At 45.3% G+C, this 19443-nt stretch overlaps 1 protein-coding gene across 3 annotated transcripts in view; it reads right to left on the bottom strand.

Annotated features, from left to right (window-relative positions):
• The window catches only part of PTPN9 (protein tyrosine phosphatase non-receptor type 9), a 202965-nt gene that overhangs the window by 117259 nt on the left and 66263 nt on the right, over positions 1-19443 (bottom strand). The window contains exons 1-2 of one of the 3 annotated variants that reach the window (XM_059656340.1): positions 6655-6744; positions 5853-5996 (exon numbers count right to left, since the gene is read on the bottom strand). The exons of 1 other annotated variant lie outside the window; for it this stretch is intronic. In XM_059656340.1, coding sequence (XP_059512323.1) covers positions 5853-5996; positions 6655-6672 — 162 coding nt within the window. In that variant the 5' untranslated portion in view covers positions 6673-6744. Of the gene's footprint in view, positions 1-5852; positions 5997-6654; positions 6745-19443 lie in introns of those variants that run through there. One more of the 3 variants, XM_059656331.1, reaches the window with a different exon arrangement.

The raw sequence follows: 19443 nt of genomic DNA, 5'->3' as shown, positions 1-19443 counted from the left end.
CTCCGGTTCTTCACTACCATCAACGTTGTTTGCTTCCTCTGAGCACATCTGTGGCACTCACCGCCACACACTCCACCATCATAAGCTATCATCACGGTGAAGCTCCCAAAGGCTGATTAAAATCAAGGTGACCCCCCAAAAATGGTTCCTCCTGCAAAATAAGTAGAAGGTAGTGAAGATGAAGAAGATGAAAACAGAAAAAAAGGCAAGAAGGCTACCACAACTTCAGGAAAGAAAGTGATGGTTTCCCAAACAAAAAAGATTGTAATTGCCACACCAGGGAAAAAAGCAGTTGTCACCCCTGGCAAAAAGGCAGCAGTTACACCAGCCAAAACATTAGCCAAACCTGGCAAGAAGAAAGGTACAGCAGGCAAAGCATTTGTAGCAACCCCTGGTAAGAAGGGAGCAAAGAATGCCAAGAAGGAATACAGTGATGAGGAAGATGATGATGACAGTGAAGAGGAGGAGGAGGAGGATGAAGATGATAATGACAAAGAAGATGACTCTGAAAAAGAACGTATGGAGATTGCACCAGCCAAAGGCAAGAAATCGCCTATAAAAGTTGTTCCCGTGAAGGCCAAAAACACAGCTGAGGATAAAGACAAAGAGGACGGTGATGAAAGGAGGACGATAAAGATGATGAGGAGGAGGATGAAAAGGAGGAGGAAGAGCCTGTCAAAGAAGCAACTGGGAAACAAAAGAAGGAAATGGCAAAACAGAAAGCAGAAGCCACAAAACCAACTACGGCTTTCAATCTCTTTGTTGGAAACCTGAACTTTCGCAAATCTGCTCCTGAATTAAAAACAAGTATCAGTGATGTTTTTGCTAAAAATGATCTTGGCCCTAGGTGGTTTGGTTCAGTGGATAGAGTGTCGGCCTGCGGACTGAAGGGTCTTGGGTTTGATTCTAGTCAAGGGCATATGCCCGGATTGCAGGCTCGATCCACAGTGGGGGGAGTATGGCAGGCAGCCAATCAATGGTTCGCTCTCATCGCTGATGTTTCTATCTCTCTCTTCCTCTCTGAAATATATATATATATATATATATATATATATATATATATATATATATATATATATAAAATTTTTTTCTTTTAATGATCTTGCTATTATGGATGTCAGAATTAGTGTGTCTAGGAAGTTTGGCTATGTGGATTTTGAATCTGCTGAAGCAGCTGGAAATGCTGGAAAAAGCCAGCCTAGCTCAGTTGTGGAGCGTCAACCTATGAACCAGGAGGTCACAGTTCAATTCTGGTCAGGGCACATGCCTGGGTTGCAGGCTTGGTCCCCCGTGTGGGGCCTGCAGGAGTTAGGCAATCAATGATTCTCTCTCATCACTGATGTTTCTATCTCTCCCTATCCCTTCCTCTCTCTGAAATCAATATAAATATATTTTACAAATAACAATACTATCTAATAAAAGACAAAAAGGGTAATTAACCGTACCTCTGCTACGCTTCCCATTGGCTAATCAGGGCGATATGCAAATTAACTGCCAACAAAGATGGCGGCCGGCAGCCACGCAGCTGAAGCGAACATGTGGCTTGCTTGCTCCAGTGATGGAGGAAGCCAAGGTTCCCTGCCTGCCGCGGCCCGGCTCTGAGCCCGAAAGCAACAATGTTTCAATTATAGAAGCTAAACAAACCCCAGATACCTGCTTTCAGCCGGCCGTGGCCTCAGAGCTGGGAGCGCCAGTGACAGCAACAATGTTTCAACTATAGAAGGTAAATAAATCCCAGAATTTAAAAAAAAGCAAAAAAGGAGAGGCTGGGAGCTTCAGTCACTGGCCAGCCTGAAAACAGCCCTCAGCCCCTCACCCAGACTGGCCAGGCACCCCAGTGGGGAGCCCCACCCTGAAGGGGGTGTGACCAGCTGCAAACAGCCATCAGCCCTCACCCAGGCTGGCCAGACACCCAAGCGGGACCCCCACCCTGATCCAGGACACCCTTCAAGGCAAACCAGCCGGTCCCCACCTGTGCACCAGGCCTCTATCCTATATAGTAAAAAGGTAATATGCAAACTGACCCTAACAGCAGAAAGACTGGGAATGACTGGTCACTATGACACACACTGACCACCAGGGGGCAGACACTCCATGCAGGAGCTGCCCTCTGGTGGTCAGTGCGCTCCCACATGGGGAAGCTCTGCTCAGCCACAAGCCAGGCTGATGGCTGCCAATACAGCGGTGGTGGTGGGAGCCTCTCCTGCCTCCTCAGCAGCGCTAAGGACGTCTGACTGCAGCTTAGGTCTGCTCCCTGCTGGCAAGTGGACATCCCCCGAGGGCTGCCGGGCTGCCAGAGGGATGTCTGATTGCCATCTTAGGCCCAATCCCCCGGGGAGCAGGCCTAAGCCAGCAGGTGGTCATCCCCCAAGGGGTCCCAGACTGCGAGAGGGCACAGGCTGGGCTGAGGGATCCCCCCAGCCCCAAGTGCACAAATTTTTGTGCACCGGGCCTCTAGTAAAAAAATAAAAGTCTTTGGCAATAAAATTGAAGTAGATAAACCAAAGGGAAAAGACAGTAAAAAAGATCGAGATACAAGAACAATTTGCCTTATAAAGTTACTCAGTATGAATTAAAAGAAGTGTTTGAAGATGCTATGGAGATCATATTAGTCAGCAAGGATGGAAAGACTAAAGGGATTACTTATATTGAATTTAAGACAGAAGCTAATGCAGAGAAAACTTTGGAAGAAAAGCAGAGAACATTAATGAATGGGCGATCCACTTCCCTGTGTTATATGGGAGAGAAATGTCAAAATTAAGACCATAGAGGTGGAAAGAATAGCACCTGGAGTGGTGAATCAAAAACACTGGTTTTAAGCAACCTTTCCTACAGTGCAAAAGAAGAAACTCTTCAGGAAGTATTTGAGAAGGCAGCTTTTATCAAAGTGCCCCAGAACCAAACTGGCAAATCTAAAGGGTATACATTTATAGAATTTGCTTCATTTGAAGATGCTAAAGAAGCTTTAAATTCCTGTAATAAAAGAGAAATAGAGGGCAGAGCAATCAGGCTGGAATGGCAAGGACCCAGGGGATCACCTAATGCAAAAAGCCATCCATCCAAAACTCTGTCAAAGGTCTATCTGAGGAGACTACAGAGGAGACATTGAAGAAGTCATCTGATGGCTCTGCCCAGGAAAGCATAGACACCACCCGGGAGACAGCCTCATCCAAAGGGCTTGGCTTTGTAGACTTCAACAGTGAGGAAGACGCCAAAGCCACCAAGGAGGCCATGGAAGGCAGTGAAATTGATTGAAACGAAGTTAGTTTGGACTCGTCCAAGCCCAAGGGTGACGGTGGCTTTGGGGATCACAGCAGAGGCAGAGTGGTGGCAGAAGAGGCCAAGGTGGATTTGGTGGCAGAAGCTGGGGAGGTTTTGGAAGTCGAGGAGGATTCCTAGGAGGCAGAGGAGGAGGAGGTGATCACAAGTCACAAGGAAAGAAGACGAAGTTTGAATAGTTTCTTCTATCCCTCTCTTTCCCTCTTCCATTTGAAAGAAGGACTCTGGTGTTTTTACTGTTATCTGATCAATGACAGAGCCTTCTAAGAATATTCCAAAACAGTATACAGACCTGTGGTCTACTTGGAAATCCATTCAGATAACATTTCAAAGGAGATACCCTGTTGGTTTTGACTGGATATTCATTCGTATAAACATTTTAAAGAGATGAGTGATAGAGCTAACCCTTATCTGTCAGTGTTGAATTTATGTTGTTTCTTCTCATGTACAAAACCATTTTTTCCCCACAAATAGTTTTGTTTTGTTGTTTTGTGTGTGTGTGTGTGTGTGTGTGTGTGTGTGTGTGTGTGTGTGTGTGTGTTGGGGGTATAATGGAAAACAGAATGTCTTATCATGATTTTGCTTCAGCAGCTTTGGGACAAATTAAAAGTTCTAAACTCTGAAAACAAATAAAATAAAATAAAACAAACCAGGTCTTCCTAATCCTTCTCTAAAAGCAAATTCAAATGCCTTCAGTAGCAAATGAAGACTGTGTTAGTGGTGGGATCACAGGAGAGTGCATGCCCTACATAAAGCATTCAAATTCAACCTATAAAACAACTTTTCAACCAAGAAAAGCAAAAAGTCTGAGGTGAGATTCTGCCCTACATGTCTTCCTATTCGTCACACTCTCCAGAATGACCTCACCCATTCTCATGGCTCCAATATTCAGCTCTACTTTGGTCACTCCAAAAGCTCTACTTGTATCCAGATTTCTTTTCTGAACTCTAAATGCATATTCCAACTGCTTAGAGGACATTTCTATTTAGATATCCCAATGGCACTTCAAACTTAACATGGCCAAACTAAACTCATGACCTTCTCTGTCCATATACCTGCACTGTTCAGTGTCTCCTATATTAGTGAATGCCCCCACCATGTACCCCATCATCCAAGGCAGATACCTAGAACCCTAGTCTCCTCTTGCCTCACATACCAGTTTAAGCAACGCTGTCCTACCAATCTTACTTCTAGAATCTGCCCACTTGACACTACGCCTAAAGACACCACAATAATCTCTTTTCCTATAAGTACAAGAGCCTTTTAATTTGGTCTGTCTTCAGTATAGCCATTATGATCCATTCTCTAAAATACAGTGAGAAAAGTCTTTCCAGAATGCAAATCTGATCAAATCATTCTGCTGTTTATGCCTTCAATGAATTTCTCTGCCCTTAAGAAAAAGCAGGTAGATACTCCCTTATCTGGCCTTGTTTACCTCTGCTGCTCAAACTCTTGCCATACCCCTACTCGCACTTAGTGTTTCTGCTCAGCTCAATTTCTCTCTAGGTATCTGAAACTTGCTGTTCTCTCTGCCATACTTTTGTAAGCTTTACCTCCCTGTCTGATTCCTTCTTCTTCTTCTTCTTCTTCTTCTTCTTCTTCTTCTTCTTCTTCTTCTTCTTCTTTTTTTTTAACCCTCACTTGAGGATGTTTTTTTCATTGACTTATTTTTTTACACAAAGTGGACGGGAGAGAGAGGAGGGGAAGAGAGAGAAACATTGATGGGAGAGAGACACATTGATTGGTTACCTCCTGTTTGCTCCCCGACTCGGGCCAGGGACCAAACCAGCAACTGAGATACGTGCCCTAGGCTGGGAATCAAACCAGTGACCCTTTGATCTGTGGGTCAACACTCTAACCACTGAGAAAACCAGCCAAGGCCCTACTCATTCTTTAGATCATAATTTTTTAAAAAAATATGTATTTTGTTGATTTTTTACAGAAAGGAAGGGAGGACAGAGAGTTAGAAACATCAATAAGAGAGAAACATCGATGAGCTGCCTCCCGCACACCCCCCACTGGGGATGTGCCCGCAACCAAGGTACATGCCCTTGACCGGAATCAAACCTGGGACCCTTCAGTCCACAGGCTGACGCTGTATCCACTGAGCCAAACCAGTCAGAGCTAGATCATAATTTAGAAGTCATTTCCTTCAGGAAGGCTTCCACAGAACCTAGTACTGCCCTATCATAACACTTCTATAATTGTTTGTTTACTGTCTTCCCAAATAGTAATCTCTACACCGGGAACATAGCAGGTATACAGTAAATTTCTGTTGAATAAATGAAAGAATATTGAACGAAATGACCATAAATAGGCCTACTTGAGCTTTAGAATTAAACCAATCCTAGTGCTTCTTACCGCTCTCCCTCCTTTTTTTTAAATTTAGAAAGATATCTCTTCAGAAGGATTTTCTGACCCCAAGGTAGGGCTCTTGAATACTGACCCACTTTTTATTTTTTTTAATGAGAGTGGGGAAGACACTCAGAATCACTGTCTGTAAGGCGTGGCAAAGAAAATAGCAACAAAGAGAGCCAAGCTGCAGCAGATCTGGTCCACCCTGAGCTACATACCCTGTAGGAGTGGAACAACTCTATGGCGCGGAGCACATCAAACTTCCGAGCCATGAGGAACTTTACAGCCACATTCCAAGAAAGAGGGGAAACGTTGTACTGAACTGTCCACTTGTTAATCTCTTCAAGAAACTGCTTGGTGGCCTGTTTAACAAAGAAGATAAAGAATAATGAGTAAGTGGAGAACATATTTACTGAAACAAAAAACAAACAATAAAAAACCCAATCAATCTTTCCCCCAAGCAGGTCTGAAACCAAAGTTTACTACAGGGAGCTAGTGAAGACAAAAATTTGAAATCAGAAATAGTGAAAATTCATTAGTACAATTCAATGAGGTCAGATAAGGAGACAAGGATCCCAAATGAGATGCAAACTATTGGCCCCAAAACAAAAAAACAACAGTTTGTTTTTCGTTGTTTTTTTAAGGTTAAAAAAATTCAATGGGCCCTAGCTGGTTTGACTCAGTGGACAGAGCGTCGGCCTGTGAACTGAAGGGTCCCAGGTTCAATTCCAGTCAAGGGCACATGCCTGGGTTGCTGGCTTAATCCCCAGTAGGGGGCGTTCAGGAGGCAGCCAATGATTCTCTCTCATCATTGATGTTTCCATCTCTCTTTCCCCTCTCCCTTTCTCTCTGAAATAAATACAAATATGTTTTAAAAAAAAGTTAGATGGGCCTTCTGAAGGGTTACTGCACAATGTGGAGTACAGTACATTGGAATTAGCAGTACTATCTGAGAGCAACAAAACTGTTAGGAAGAATTTAACAAATCAAAAGGACAACTGTTCTTTGCAGCTGACTGACCCCACAAGACCTCTTCATGCTTCACATGACAGCCCAAAACCAGACACTAGTGCCCAAAGAGTCATTAACAGCCGCTCTGGATAGTGGTTTGGAGGAGGGGCAGTGGTGGAGAGCCTAATATTGGGGGAAGAATAAAAATTTTTCATTTTCACTGTATGATAACAAGCTGGCAAGATGCCTGTTTGTTCCAATCTCTTCATTAAACCATGTCCTTTTATCCTCTTTCACCCTGTTTCTCCTTACATTTTTAAAAAAATATATATTTTATTGATTTTAGAGAGAAAGGAAGAGGGAGAGAGAGAGAGAAACATCAATGATGAAAGAGAATCATTGATTGGCTGCCTCCTGCATTCCCCCTACTGGGAATCGAGCCCACAACCCAGGAGTGCGCCCTTGGCAGGAATCGAACCTGGGACCCTTCAGTCCGCAGGCTGATGCTCTATCCATTGAGCCAAACCAGCTAGGGTTCTCCTTACATTTTTAACCAGTTTCCACTCTAGCGGTGCTAACTTTCTTTTTTTTTTTTAATTAAATCTTTATTGTTCAGATTATTACAGTTGTTCCTCTTTTTCCCCCCCATAGCTCCCCTCCACCCGGTTCCCACTCCACCCTCCGCCCTCACCCCTCCTCCCGCCCCCCACTGTCCTCATCCATAGGTGCACGATTTTTGTCCACTCTTCCCGCATCCCCCACACCCTTTCCCCCCCAAGAATAGTCAGTCCACTCCTTTCTATGCCCCTGATTCTATTATAATCACCAGTTTATTCTGTTCATCAGATTATTTATTCACTTGATTATAGATGTGTATTTGTTGTTCATAATTTGTATCTTTACCTTTTTCTTCTTCTTCTTCCTCTTCTTAAAGAATACCTTTCAGCATTTCATATAATACTGGTTTGGTGGTGATGAACTCCTTTAGCTTTTCCTTATCTGTGAAGCTCTTTATCTGACCTTCAATTCTGAATGATAGCTTTGCTGGATAAAGTAATCTTGGTTGTAGGTTCTTGGCATTCATCACTTTGAATATTTCTTGCCACTCCCTTCTGGCCTGCAAAGTTTCTGTTGAGAAATCAGCTGACAGTCGTATGGGTACTCCCTTGTAGGTAACTGACTGTCTTTCTCTTGCTGCTTTTAAGATTCTCTCTTTGTCTTTTGCTCTTGCCATTTTAATTATGATGTGTCTTGGTGTGGTCCTCTTTGGATTCCTTTTGTTTGGGGTTCTCTGCGCTTCCTGGACTTGTAAGTCTACTTCTTTCACCAAGTAGGAGAAGTTTCCTGTCATTATTTCTTCAAATAGGTTTTTGATATCTTGCTCTCTCTCTTCTTCTGGCACCCCTATAATTTGGATTTGGTGTGCTTGAAGCTGTCCCAAAGGCTCCTTACACTATCTTCGTATTTTTGGATTCTTTTTTCATTTTTCTTTTCCGGTTAGGTGTTTTTTGCTTCTTTGTATTTCAAATCTTTGACTTGATTCTTGCAATCCTCTAGTCTGCTGTTGGAACTCTGTATACCATTCTTTATTTCAGTCAGTGTATGCTTAATTTCTAGTTGGTCCTTTTTCATATCCTCGAGGGTCTCACTAGATTTTTTGAGGGTCTCACTAAGTTTATCAGCGGTTTCTAGAAAGTTCTTGAAAAACCTTAAAAGTGTGGTTTTGAACTCTATATCCAGTAGTTTGCTTTCCTCCATTTCTGTCATTTGTGACCTGTTTCTTTGTCTCCGCATTTTTTATGCTTCCCTGTGTTGGCAGAGTGGCTTTGTGTGCTAGGTGTCCTATAAGGCTTGATTGTTGTAGGTATCACTGAGTGGAATAGACCTCCAGGCCTATTGGCTGTGAGAATCAGCTGTGTTTACAGTGGGAGAATTTCTGTGCTGAAGACACCCTTATGGGGCAAGACTTGCTTCAGTGGGGCTTTGGTGCTCACTGAGTCTGCCCCCTGAGTGTGACCCTTATGGATCTGAGGAGTTGTAATCTGGATGGTCCCACTCTGACCACTGGGTACACTGGCTCTTGGATCTAAGGAGGTGCTAATTTAGCTTCTGCCTGAGGCTACCCAGCAGGAGCTACAAAGAGATCTGCAGATTCCCCTTCCTTGTTTGGGGTTTGGAGGTGCCCAAATGAGGCCCAGCTGTGAAGCAATGCAAGCTGCTGTGGGGCCTTGGGCCTTCTCTTGGAAGTTCTGGGTCTGTCTGGCCAGCTGCTGTTTGTTAGATAATTTTCAGATTGCAAAGGGCCAGGGCATTCATATGCAAAAGCCTCTGCTGCAGCTTGGGTGGGGCGGGACCTCAGGGGAACAACAGGGCAGAGCAAACAGCTATGGCTGATTCTCAGCCCTGCCCTAAGAGGCCCCACATCTCAGTGTCCTGGTAATTGCTGCAAGCACCTTTGAGAGAAAGCCACCCTCGAGTTCCGAGTTCTGCCCACTGCCAGACAGTCCAGTTTCTCCCCGTATGAGTCTAGATCCCCAGAGACTCACCCGGAACTGGAGTTCAGAGCAGTCGGGGGCTTGTGGCTCCCTCCCTATTCGAAAAGACAGCCGCGTCCTCAGTCGCCAGCCCTTGCCGCATGCGCTCGCTGGAGTCTCCGTACCTCTGCACTCCACCTCCGCAGCTCCTCTGAGTCTCAGTGTGCTTTTCTCTTTCCTTCTAGTTGTAGAGTTTCCACTCAGCCCGCCTTCCTGTGGTTCTGGATGATGTCCGTTTTGTCTTTTAGTTGTATTTTTGAATTTGTTGTGGGAGGCAGCAATTTCCGGTGTTTACCTATGCCGCCATCTTGGTTTCTCTGAAGACTTTTCTTCGCGGTGCTAACTTTCTGTTTCTTTATTAAGAACAGGATTTACATGGGGATTTTTTCACAAATATTCTAAATTCCTAAACCTTTTCTACATAGCTATTCAGTCCCTTCCATCAAAAAACTTTTCTTACATATTTGTCTAAAAGGTGATCAACCTGATGAGAATTTTGAAATTTAGTTGATCAACCAATCAATCCACAGTTAAAATGTATTTGTTTAGCTACTAGAGGCCCGGTGGGGGTCCCTCGGCCTAGCCTGTGGACATCCCGCGAGGGGTCCCAGATTGCGAGAGGGTGCAGGCCAGGCAGAGGGACCCCACCGGTGCACAATAGGGGCTGGGGACGGATTGCAGGAGGGCTCCAACACGTATCTAACCCAGTCCTGATCATTTCGCCCAGTTCTGATTGGCTGGACCACAGCAGCAAGCTAAACTACCCGCTGGAGCATCTTCCCCCTGGTGGTTAGTGCATGTCATAGCGACTGGTCGAAAGAACAGTTGGACACTTAGTATGTTAGGTTTTTATTACATAGGATTATGTTATTGATTAATTACTTGCTAATAGTTATGCTAAGAAGTACAAGGAATAAAAAAATGAGGTGTGCTTCAAAAGGTGTAAGACCAACATACTATGTGATCTTGGACAAGGTAGTTCTCTTTACCTCTAAATTTTCTGTTGAAAACACAGGAGGAGAAAAGGTAACAACAATGACCTATTTTGAGAGTCTTGGCAATAAGTCCTAGCAAGCAAATACAATCCAATTGCTACATATGTGTTTAAACAAGTAGCAAACTAGAGTCCCAGGAGAGTTAGCAATCCCTCACTACAGAGCACCTGATTTATTCATCCCCCAATTTCTAGGAAAGAAAAAAGGCACTTTATAAACCAGAGTGAAATTTAAGAGGACTGAGGCTGCATCTGAGCTTTAGAATCTTCCAAGTGAGGCAACATAACTTACAATACTGAAAAATGAGAGAAGTAAAATGAATCAGGCAAAGTGCATAAAATGAGCCAAGAAATAAAGGCCATGAAGAAAAGCTTTCACATGATCACTTTGGCCCAGAACCAGTTCAAGTTAGACCAGAGAAATGAGTCCCAGAGAAGAAAATAGGACAAACTTAGAATCACCCCCAGAAAATAGTTTGAGTAGCCTTAGTGGGGTGAGTGGCCAGCATCAGAATGAGGAAACACTGAATGGAAAAAGAAGAGAAGTAGGCACAGAAATATCCCAGAAACAAAACTTCAGCCAGCTCTGAAGTTCCCCAGATTTTGTAAAGGGTGTGTGTTTTTAAATTAACCTATCATCTTTCAACTCCAGCCCTCTCCTGAGTATTTCTGAAGCTGCTTGTAGAATAAGACACCAGAATATTGGTAGAATATTATTTTCCTCTTTTTCTAACAAAAACAATAGACAAATCAATATGCAGGCAGGAGGTAAATAAATACATAGTTAAATGACCAGGAGGTGATATGAACTCATCACATAGCCAACTGTTATGACAATTATTAATTTTTCACAAATAAGCCATGCTCCAATAAGAGACATACAGGTTTCAAACACTTTCTTCGACGTACATATTGGCTTCCTTCTATTAAACTCAGTTCTTTCAAGGTTCTTAATGTCTTGTAGAACCCAAGAGCTTTTGCCTTGAACTGACCTCTGTTCCCTGCTGGTTAGAATGTTATTCTTGGCTTTAAACAAGGGAACAATTCCTCCTGATTTGGCCTGACTAGGTCTTGCATGAAGAGAATCCAGTGTACAGTAAATAGCGACATGATATTTACAGATACAAATACACACACACACCCCGCCTGCTATCCTCAGCCTCAGATTCACCATCCTATACATCCCAATCCCTCTGAAAGAAGTCAGAAAAGATGGTCTCATCTTCAACAGCCTTTTTCTAGACAATTATTCGATCTCTCCTTCTGTTTACACCTGGATTTTGTACAACCAGTGAGTATAGATTAAGTTGTGGTCCTGTAGATTACCAGAAAAGAAGTCCCAGATATTTGAGTGAGCAACAAACTCTTCAGAAGGGATAATTGAAATTCCTGAAATCAATATTCAGTGCATTTCCTGGTGAAAGAAAGAATGAGACAAAATATGTATTTATTTAGCTACTAGAGGCCCGGTGGGGGTCCCTCGAAAAAGGTTTAGGCCCAGCTATATCTTATCTTCCCCCCCCTAGGAAAAGGTTTAGGAATTTAGAATATTTAGCTTACAAAATACTTCAACTCAACATCAATGGTTTGAATCGATCTAGGCTTCTGAGTAACCATAGTGGTTAATACCTGGTAGCTAAGTAGTGGTCACAGTTCAATCAGCTTTGGTCTTCCTTTGGGAAAAGGTCTGAACTGATGTACAGAAAAAATAACATTACCACTTACAATCCTCCTCAACCAGTTTTTCAGGTACAGGTAAGATTTGTTTTAGCTTAGTCAAAAACTTACTGTAATTATATACGTCTCCCACAATCATGTTTAAATAGATAAAACAAATTTCTTAACTATGGACATAAGGAAGAAACTAATAGAGAACCTGCTCTAAAATGGCTGAGAAATATGTCAATTGAATGGATTATACCCTGGACACTATCCACTGGTGTTGAATATGATGTAGGAGAAGTAAAACCAACAACATAATAGTCTTCATGTTATATCAAAGTCCCAAAAAGGTCAAGAAAAACATGCTGGCACACTCAGTTCCACAATTAGTACCTTAAATCCTGTATTCCCAACTAATGTGGGAGGAGAGAGTGGAAGAGCCAGGCTTATAAGAATCCTATTCTTGACATAAACTCCTGTGTATCAGCCACCTAACCACCAAGGAACAAGTGTAGTAGACTAACTGCTTTGGTGCTCAGCAAAAACCATCCTCTCACTGCTGTGTGATATTTGGGCTAGTCATTTAACTTCTCTGAACCTCAATTTCCTCATCTGAAAAGACAAGGCTTGAAGAGACAAAAGATAGCCCTAGCCAGTTTGTCTCAGTGGATAGAGCATCAGCCTGTGGACTGAAGGATCCTGGGTTCGATTGCAACCAAGGGCACATGCAGGCTCAATCCTCATTGATGTTTCTATGTCTCCCCCTCTCCCTTCTTCTCTGAGATCAATTATATATATATATATATATATATATATATATATATATATATATATATATAGAGAGAGAGAGAGAGAGAGAGAGAGAGAGAGAGAGAGAGAGAGAGAGAGAGAAGAGAGAGAAAATAGATATATAGATCTACTGGAGCCAGGCCATCTGCCGAGATCCCATGATATAGGAAAACATCAGGGTCTGTAATACATTAGCATCCTCTAAAAGTCATGGTTTGTTAAAGTGTGAATCAGGTTTCTGCTGAGATCACAGAAGGCTGGAAAATATGCATCAGAATCTGATTATAGGCCCCTTGTATGAAGCATCCCCACAGTACCTATACCCTGAATGATTTTTTTTCTTTACTTCATTCTTTCACACTAAAACTTCTTTCAACAGAGATAGAGTTCCTCAGAATCAAGTGACCTCTGTTGCTATTCGTTAGCCAATAGCAATGCAATCTCTCCAATCCATTTTATCCAAAAGCATAGATTTAAATTAGAAACTTCCAATATGTGTTAAACTGCAAAATAAAGGTGTCTAAAGAAACAACATCTCCTCAGTCAGGGTTCTGGGGTAATATAGAATAAGCTAGCTCTAGAAGTATATATTCCCCTGCTCCTGTCTCTAAGTCCTTTGTCCCTACTTTCAGACTACACTGGCAGCTCTGGGGATTAACACTGCCATCCTGAGCACAAGTGGGTTTTTTTTGTTGTTTTTTAAAAAATATATTTTTATTTATTTCTGAGAGAGAGGGAACGAGAGATAGAAACATCAATGATGAGAGAGAATCATTGTTCAGCTGCCTACTGCACACCCCACAGTGGGGATCGAGCCCACAACCAGGACATATGCTTTGACCAGGAATCGAACAGTGACCTCCTGGTTCATAGGTCAGTGCTCAACCACTGAGCCACGCCGGCTGGGCCACAAGTGTTTTTTAACAAACCAAACTGACTAGAGACTATATTTCATTATAATAAACAACTCTGTACAGGACAAACCATGCAAAAAATGCAGTCACCTGCACTGAATACCTAAATAAAGTGATTCAATATAAGACTTAATGGAGGGTCGGTGGGGAGGGAGCTTAGTGGCTGCCTTTTACCAAATTTGAGGTAACCTCTGTGTTTCAGCAAATATGCCATTTCCCCATTGATTTCAGGGGGAAATGCATTAGTAAACTACCTTCTTCTTATGCGTATTTTCCCATCTTTCTTTTGTGAATTGTTGCCTTGTTGTCTATTAACCCCTTAGTCCTTATCAGTACAGTGGGGCCTTGACTTACGAGTTTAATTTGTTCCGTGACGGAGCTCGTAACTCAAGTAATTCGTATGTCAAATCAAAAAGTGAACGAGTGAGACATGTGATACTGGGCTGATATTGTGGCATTCACTGTGACGGTTGCTGCGCCAATTAGCGGTGGGGTATCTGAAGCTGGCGCGTAACCCGAATTTTAGCTCGCAACTCAAAGCAAAACATCAGCTGAGAGACAGCTCATATCTCGAAAAACTCGTTAGTTGGGACACTCGTACGTCAAGGCCCCACTGTATGCTAGAAAACAAAAGCTGAGCTAAAACACATTAGCTTGCTATAAGGGGCAAGATGAGATTTGTTGAATTTTCTAACTAAAAACTACAATCATTCCATTAGCCCAGGGGTCCTCAAACTTTTTAAACAGGGGGCCAGTTCACTGTCCCTCAGACTGTTGGAGGGCCAGACTATAGTTTAAAAAAAAAAACTATGAACAAATTCCTGTGCACAATGCACATATCTTATTTTGAAGTAAAAAAACAAAACAGGAACAAATACAATATTTGTATTTGCATATGGCCCGTGGGCCATAGTTTGAGGACCCCTGCATTAGCCCTTTGTTATTGTGCCAAATCCTATATAATAAGAGGCTAATATGCAAATTGTCCCCTCAGGAGTTCAACTGCTCGCTATGACGTGTGCTGACCACCAAGGGTCGGCACAGAACACGGCAGGTGACCAGCTGGGGCAGTGGCATGCTGAGGGAGCGAGGGAAGGAGGAGGTGGGAGGTAGGGAACCTGATCTGCCCTGATCACCGGCCAGGCCTAGGGACCCTATCCGTGCATGAATTTCATGCACTGGGCCTCTAGTATGGAAATAAACCTAGTCACTTTAAATTACCACTTACTGGTTTATTGTTTATCACTAATATTTTCATTTTATCAGAAAAATTCTGTCTTTTCTAAAGATGTGACCCTAAAAGAGCTAATGCAGCCCTAGCCAGTTTGACTCAGTGGATAGAGCCTCAGCCTGAGGACTGAGTTTGGGTTTGATTCCGGTCAAGGGCACATGCCCGAGCTGCAGGCTCCATTCCCAGTAAGGGGCGTGCAGGAGGTAGCCGATCAATGATTGTCTTTCATCACTGATGTTTCTATCTCTCTGTCCCTCTCCCTTCCTCTTTGAAATCAATAAAATAAAATAAAAGAGCTAATGTTGTCTAAGCTAGGGTTTTATAGGATCTGGAAAGGAAAAGCTTTTAAGAGAAATTTCTAATTTTATCATGTTATGAAACAATGTAATAAAGGAAATTTGCAAAAAAAGGTTACCCATAATTCCACACACCTGTTTTCATGTTTTTAATAACTTTAAAATTAAAATTAAAATACTAATCCTATCTAACAAAAGAGAAACATGGTAATTAGCTGTAACTTTGCTACCCTTCCCATTGGCTAATCAGGGAGATATGCAAATTAACTGCCAACCAAGATGGCGGCCGGCAGCCAGGCAACTGACACGAACAGGAGGCTTGCTTGCTCCAGTGACGGAGGAAGCCAACATTCCCCGCCTGCCACTGGTGGGCTCTGAGCTGCTAAGAAACATTGTTACAAATATAGAAGCTAAACAAAACCCCAGAAACCTGCTTTCAGTCAGCTGGGATCTTAGGGCTGGAGTCGCAACAAAGTTTCAAATACAGAAGGTAAACAAAGTCCAGAAACCTGCTTTCAGCAGCCGAGGTCTGAGCTAAAGCTGGCTCTCAGCTCCAGTGACAGCCATAGAAGGTAAATAAATCCCAGAATAAAATAAAAAGGAAAAAAGGAGAGGCTGGGAGCTTCAGTCACCCGCCAGCCTAAAAACAGCCCTCAGCCCCTCACGCAGACTGGCCAGGCACCCCAGTAGGGACCCCCACCCTGAAGGGGGTGTGACCAGCTGCAAACAGCCATCATCCCCTCACCCAGACAGGCCAGGCACCCCAGTAGGGACCCCCACCCTGAAGGCGGTGTGACCAGCTGCAAACAGCCATCATCCCCTCACCCAGGCTGGCCAGGCACCCAAGCGGGACCCCCACTCTGATCCAGGACACCCTTTAGGGCAAACCAGCCAGCCCCCACCCGTGCACCAGGCCTCTATCCTTATATAGTAAAATGGTAACATGCCTCCCAGCACCGGGATCAGCGGCGCGGCGAGGCCTCCCAGCCTGGAGCCACAAGGTCTCCTGAACCCAGGATCAGCAGAGCCGCGAAGCCTCCCGGTCTGGGATCAGCGGAGCAGCGAGGCCTCACTGCCCCTGTGTCAAGCGGAGCGGCGAGGCCTCCCAGCCTGGGATCAGTGGAGCCACAAGGTCTCCCGAACCCGGGATCAGTGGAGCCGCGAGGCCTCCCGGCCTGGGATCAGCAGAGCAGAGAGGCCTCACTGGCCCTGTGTCAAGCGGAGCCGCGAGGCCTCCCAGCACCGGGATCAGCAGAGCAGCAAGGCCTCCTAGCACTGGGATCAGCGGAGCCACGAGGCCTCCTGGCCCCTGGAGCAGCGTGACAGGAGGCAGCGCCCAAACCCCGATTGCCCTGTGGCTGTGTGTGTGATAGGGGGCAGGGCCACAACCTCCCTATCCGCTCTGCTCTGCTTGTGAAAGGGGAAGGCGCCCCAACCCCCGCATGGGCCCTGCTCTGTGTGTGACGGGGTGAAGCCGCAACCTCCCATGGGCCCTGCCCTGAGTGTGACAGGGGGGAGCTCCCCAACCCCCCCATGGGCTCTGCTCTGTGTGTGACGGGGTGGAGCCTCAACCTCCCCATCGGCCCTGCCCTGAGTGTGACAGGGGGGAGTGCCCCAACCTCCCCATTGACCCTGCCTTGAGTGTGACAGGGGGCAGCGCCCCAACCCCCCAATCGGCCCTACCCTGAGCGTGACTGAGGGTGGCTTCACAACCTCCTGATCCACCCTGCTCTGTGCATGACAGGGAGCGGCACCCCAATTCCCCAATCGGCCCTGCTCTGAGCCTGACCAGGAGCTATGGGGCAGGCACCTAGGGATTGGGCCTGCCCTCTGCCACCTGGGAGTGGGCCTAAGCCAGCAGGTCATTATCTCCCGAGGGGTCCCAGACTGTGAGAGGGCACAAGTGGGGCTGAGGGACACGCCCCCCCCACCAGTGCACTAATTTTTGTGCACCAGGCCTCTAGTAAATATAATTTTCTAAGTATATGTCCCCCCAACCACTTCCACAAAAAAAAAAAAAAAATCTTGGGAGAGGGAGGGGAAGAAAAAGACAACTTCCAAGTATATATTGTTCTCATTCAGAGAATCAAATCCTATATGGCAACTTTCCTTGCCTAGCAGCATCAGTACTCCCCTTCAAGACAACAGAACAGTAGAGCTCTTTCAGGTATCCAGTTATGTTGTCAGTCAAGCATTCACAAGTATCTGTTTGAGGGCCTACTTGGTGCTAAGCATATGGTAGCTACTGAGGAGACACAATTTAGAGAGATACTCTATTCTGAACAGTTGACAGTCATTTAAAAATGGAGATATGTATTAATAGGTCATTATCATATAACTAGAGGCCTGGTGCATGAAATTTGTGCACTGGTGAGGGGTGTCCCTCAGCCCAGCTGCACCCTCTCCAATCTGGGACCCCTAGAGGGATGCTTTAGGCCGGATCCCATAGGGCCAGCAGTCGAACATCCCTCTCACAATCCAGGACTGCTGGCTCCCAACCGCTCGCCTGCCAGCCTGATTGATGACTAACTGCTCTCCTGCCAGCCCGATCGTCCCCAACTGCCCTCCCCTGCAGGCCTGATTGCCCCCAACTGCACTCCCCTGCAGGCCTGGTCCCCCCCAACTGTCCTCCCCTGCAGGCACAGTCGCCCCCAACTGCCCTCCCCTGCTGGCCTGGTCGCCCCCAACTGCCCTCCCTCCCCTGCAGGTCTGGTCGCCCCCAACTGCCCTCCCTCCCCTGTAGACCCAGTCTCCCCCAACTGCCCTCCCCTGCCAGCCTGGTTGCCCCCAACTGCCCTCCCCTGACAGCCCGGTTGCCCCCAACTGCCCTCCTCTGCTGGCCTGGTCACCTCTAACTGCTCTCCCCTGATGGTCTGATCGCCCACAACTGCCCTCCCCTGCCGCCATCTTGTGCCCACATGGGGATGGCCATCTTGTGCAAGGGCATGATGGTCAATTTGCATATTACCTCTTTATTAGATAGAATTTTAAAATATGTTTTTATTGATTTTAGAGAGGAAGGGAAAGGGAGAGAGAAAGAGAAACACTGATGTGAGAGAGAATCATTGATTGGTTGCCTCCTGCACACCCCACACTGGGGATCGAGCCTACAACCCAGGCATGTGCCCTGACCATGAATTGAACTGGTGACCCTTTGGTGCATGGGAAAACCCTCAACCAACTGAGCCACATCAACCGGGGCAATTATCATAATTTGATAAGTTCTGGGGCAGATCTATGAACAGAGTGCTATGAGACTTGACCTTTCTCCAGAAGAATTTTTTAAATATCCTTTTAGAGCCCAGCCAACATGGCTCAGTAGTTGAGTACCAACCTATGAACTAGGAGGTCACAGTTCAATTCCCCATCAAGTGAGGATTAACAATAAAATAAATAAAATAAAAAACAAGAGCTTCAACAGACTATTTCAGAGGGAAGGGGGTCAGGGATGGGTGCTGGGGTCCAACCCCAGCAGGTCCAGGGGTCCCCAAAGGTGTGGACGGAGTCGGTGAAGAGGGAAAGACTCAGAGGCAGCGTTCAGTTGATCAGCAACCTAGCCAGGATCTCTAGCCCGGATCTCCAGAGAGGTTCTGCTTCGGATTTCCAGCGAGGTTCTGTAGCCATGTTCCCTCGCTAGGTTCTCCAGCCAGGTTCTGTCCAGGCTCTCCAGTCAGGTTCAGTGTCCAGGTTCCAGTCAGGTTCTCCTGCCAATCTCCGCAGTCAGGTTCAGTCCAGGATCCCTTGCCATGTTCTCCCGCTAGGCTCTGTCTCTAGGCTCCGAGGCCAGTCCCTCTCCAGGATCCTCCGGCATGCTCTCTCCAGCGAAGTTCTTCTGTCTCTAGGCTCCGTGTAGGTTCTGTCTTCTTGATTCTGTTCTAAGTCTGAGTGTTTCTGTCTTGTTACAACTGTATTTATACCAGTTGATTCAATCCTATCAATCTCTATTACAAAGGTTAGGGCGTTTCTTATCTCCATTCCAGGGAGAAAAGATTATGTAGTTTAAGCATGATTGTTCGTAGTTAAAGGGATTAATTACCCGCCTGGCACTTAGTTGAGGGGTTTTATTCCCTCCCTAACTTCAGGGGAAAATCCCTACCTGGGGATTCAACCTTTCTCGGAGAGGTGGCTTTGGTTAAAACACAGCGCCAAGAAGGTGAGCAAACATATTAAGAACCATATGCCATATATGCCAGGTCCCTTGAAACAGCAAGGATGGACCAGCTCCCGGCAGATGGGAAGACATTAACCAATGAACTTATATGCACAGACAATAGTACAGGGAAGGCCTGAGGAGGGATGGGAACAGGGTGGAAGGGTTCAGTGGTGGGAGGGGAGAAGGTGACATCTAATACTTTCAAAAATAAAGATAAATTTTTTCCCAAGAAACCAGAAACACCAATCAGAAAGGATATATGCACCCATATGTTCATAGCAGCAC

The sequence above is a fragment of the Myotis daubentonii genome, chromosome 1 (assembly GCF_963259705.1).
Source record: "Myotis daubentonii chromosome 1, mMyoDau2.1, whole genome shotgun sequence".
Classification (NCBI taxonomy): Eukaryota; Metazoa; Chordata; class Mammalia; order Chiroptera; family Vespertilionidae; genus Myotis; species Myotis daubentonii.
Note: the sequence above shows the minus strand (reverse complement) of the source record. Positions and strands in the feature narration are given on the sequence as shown.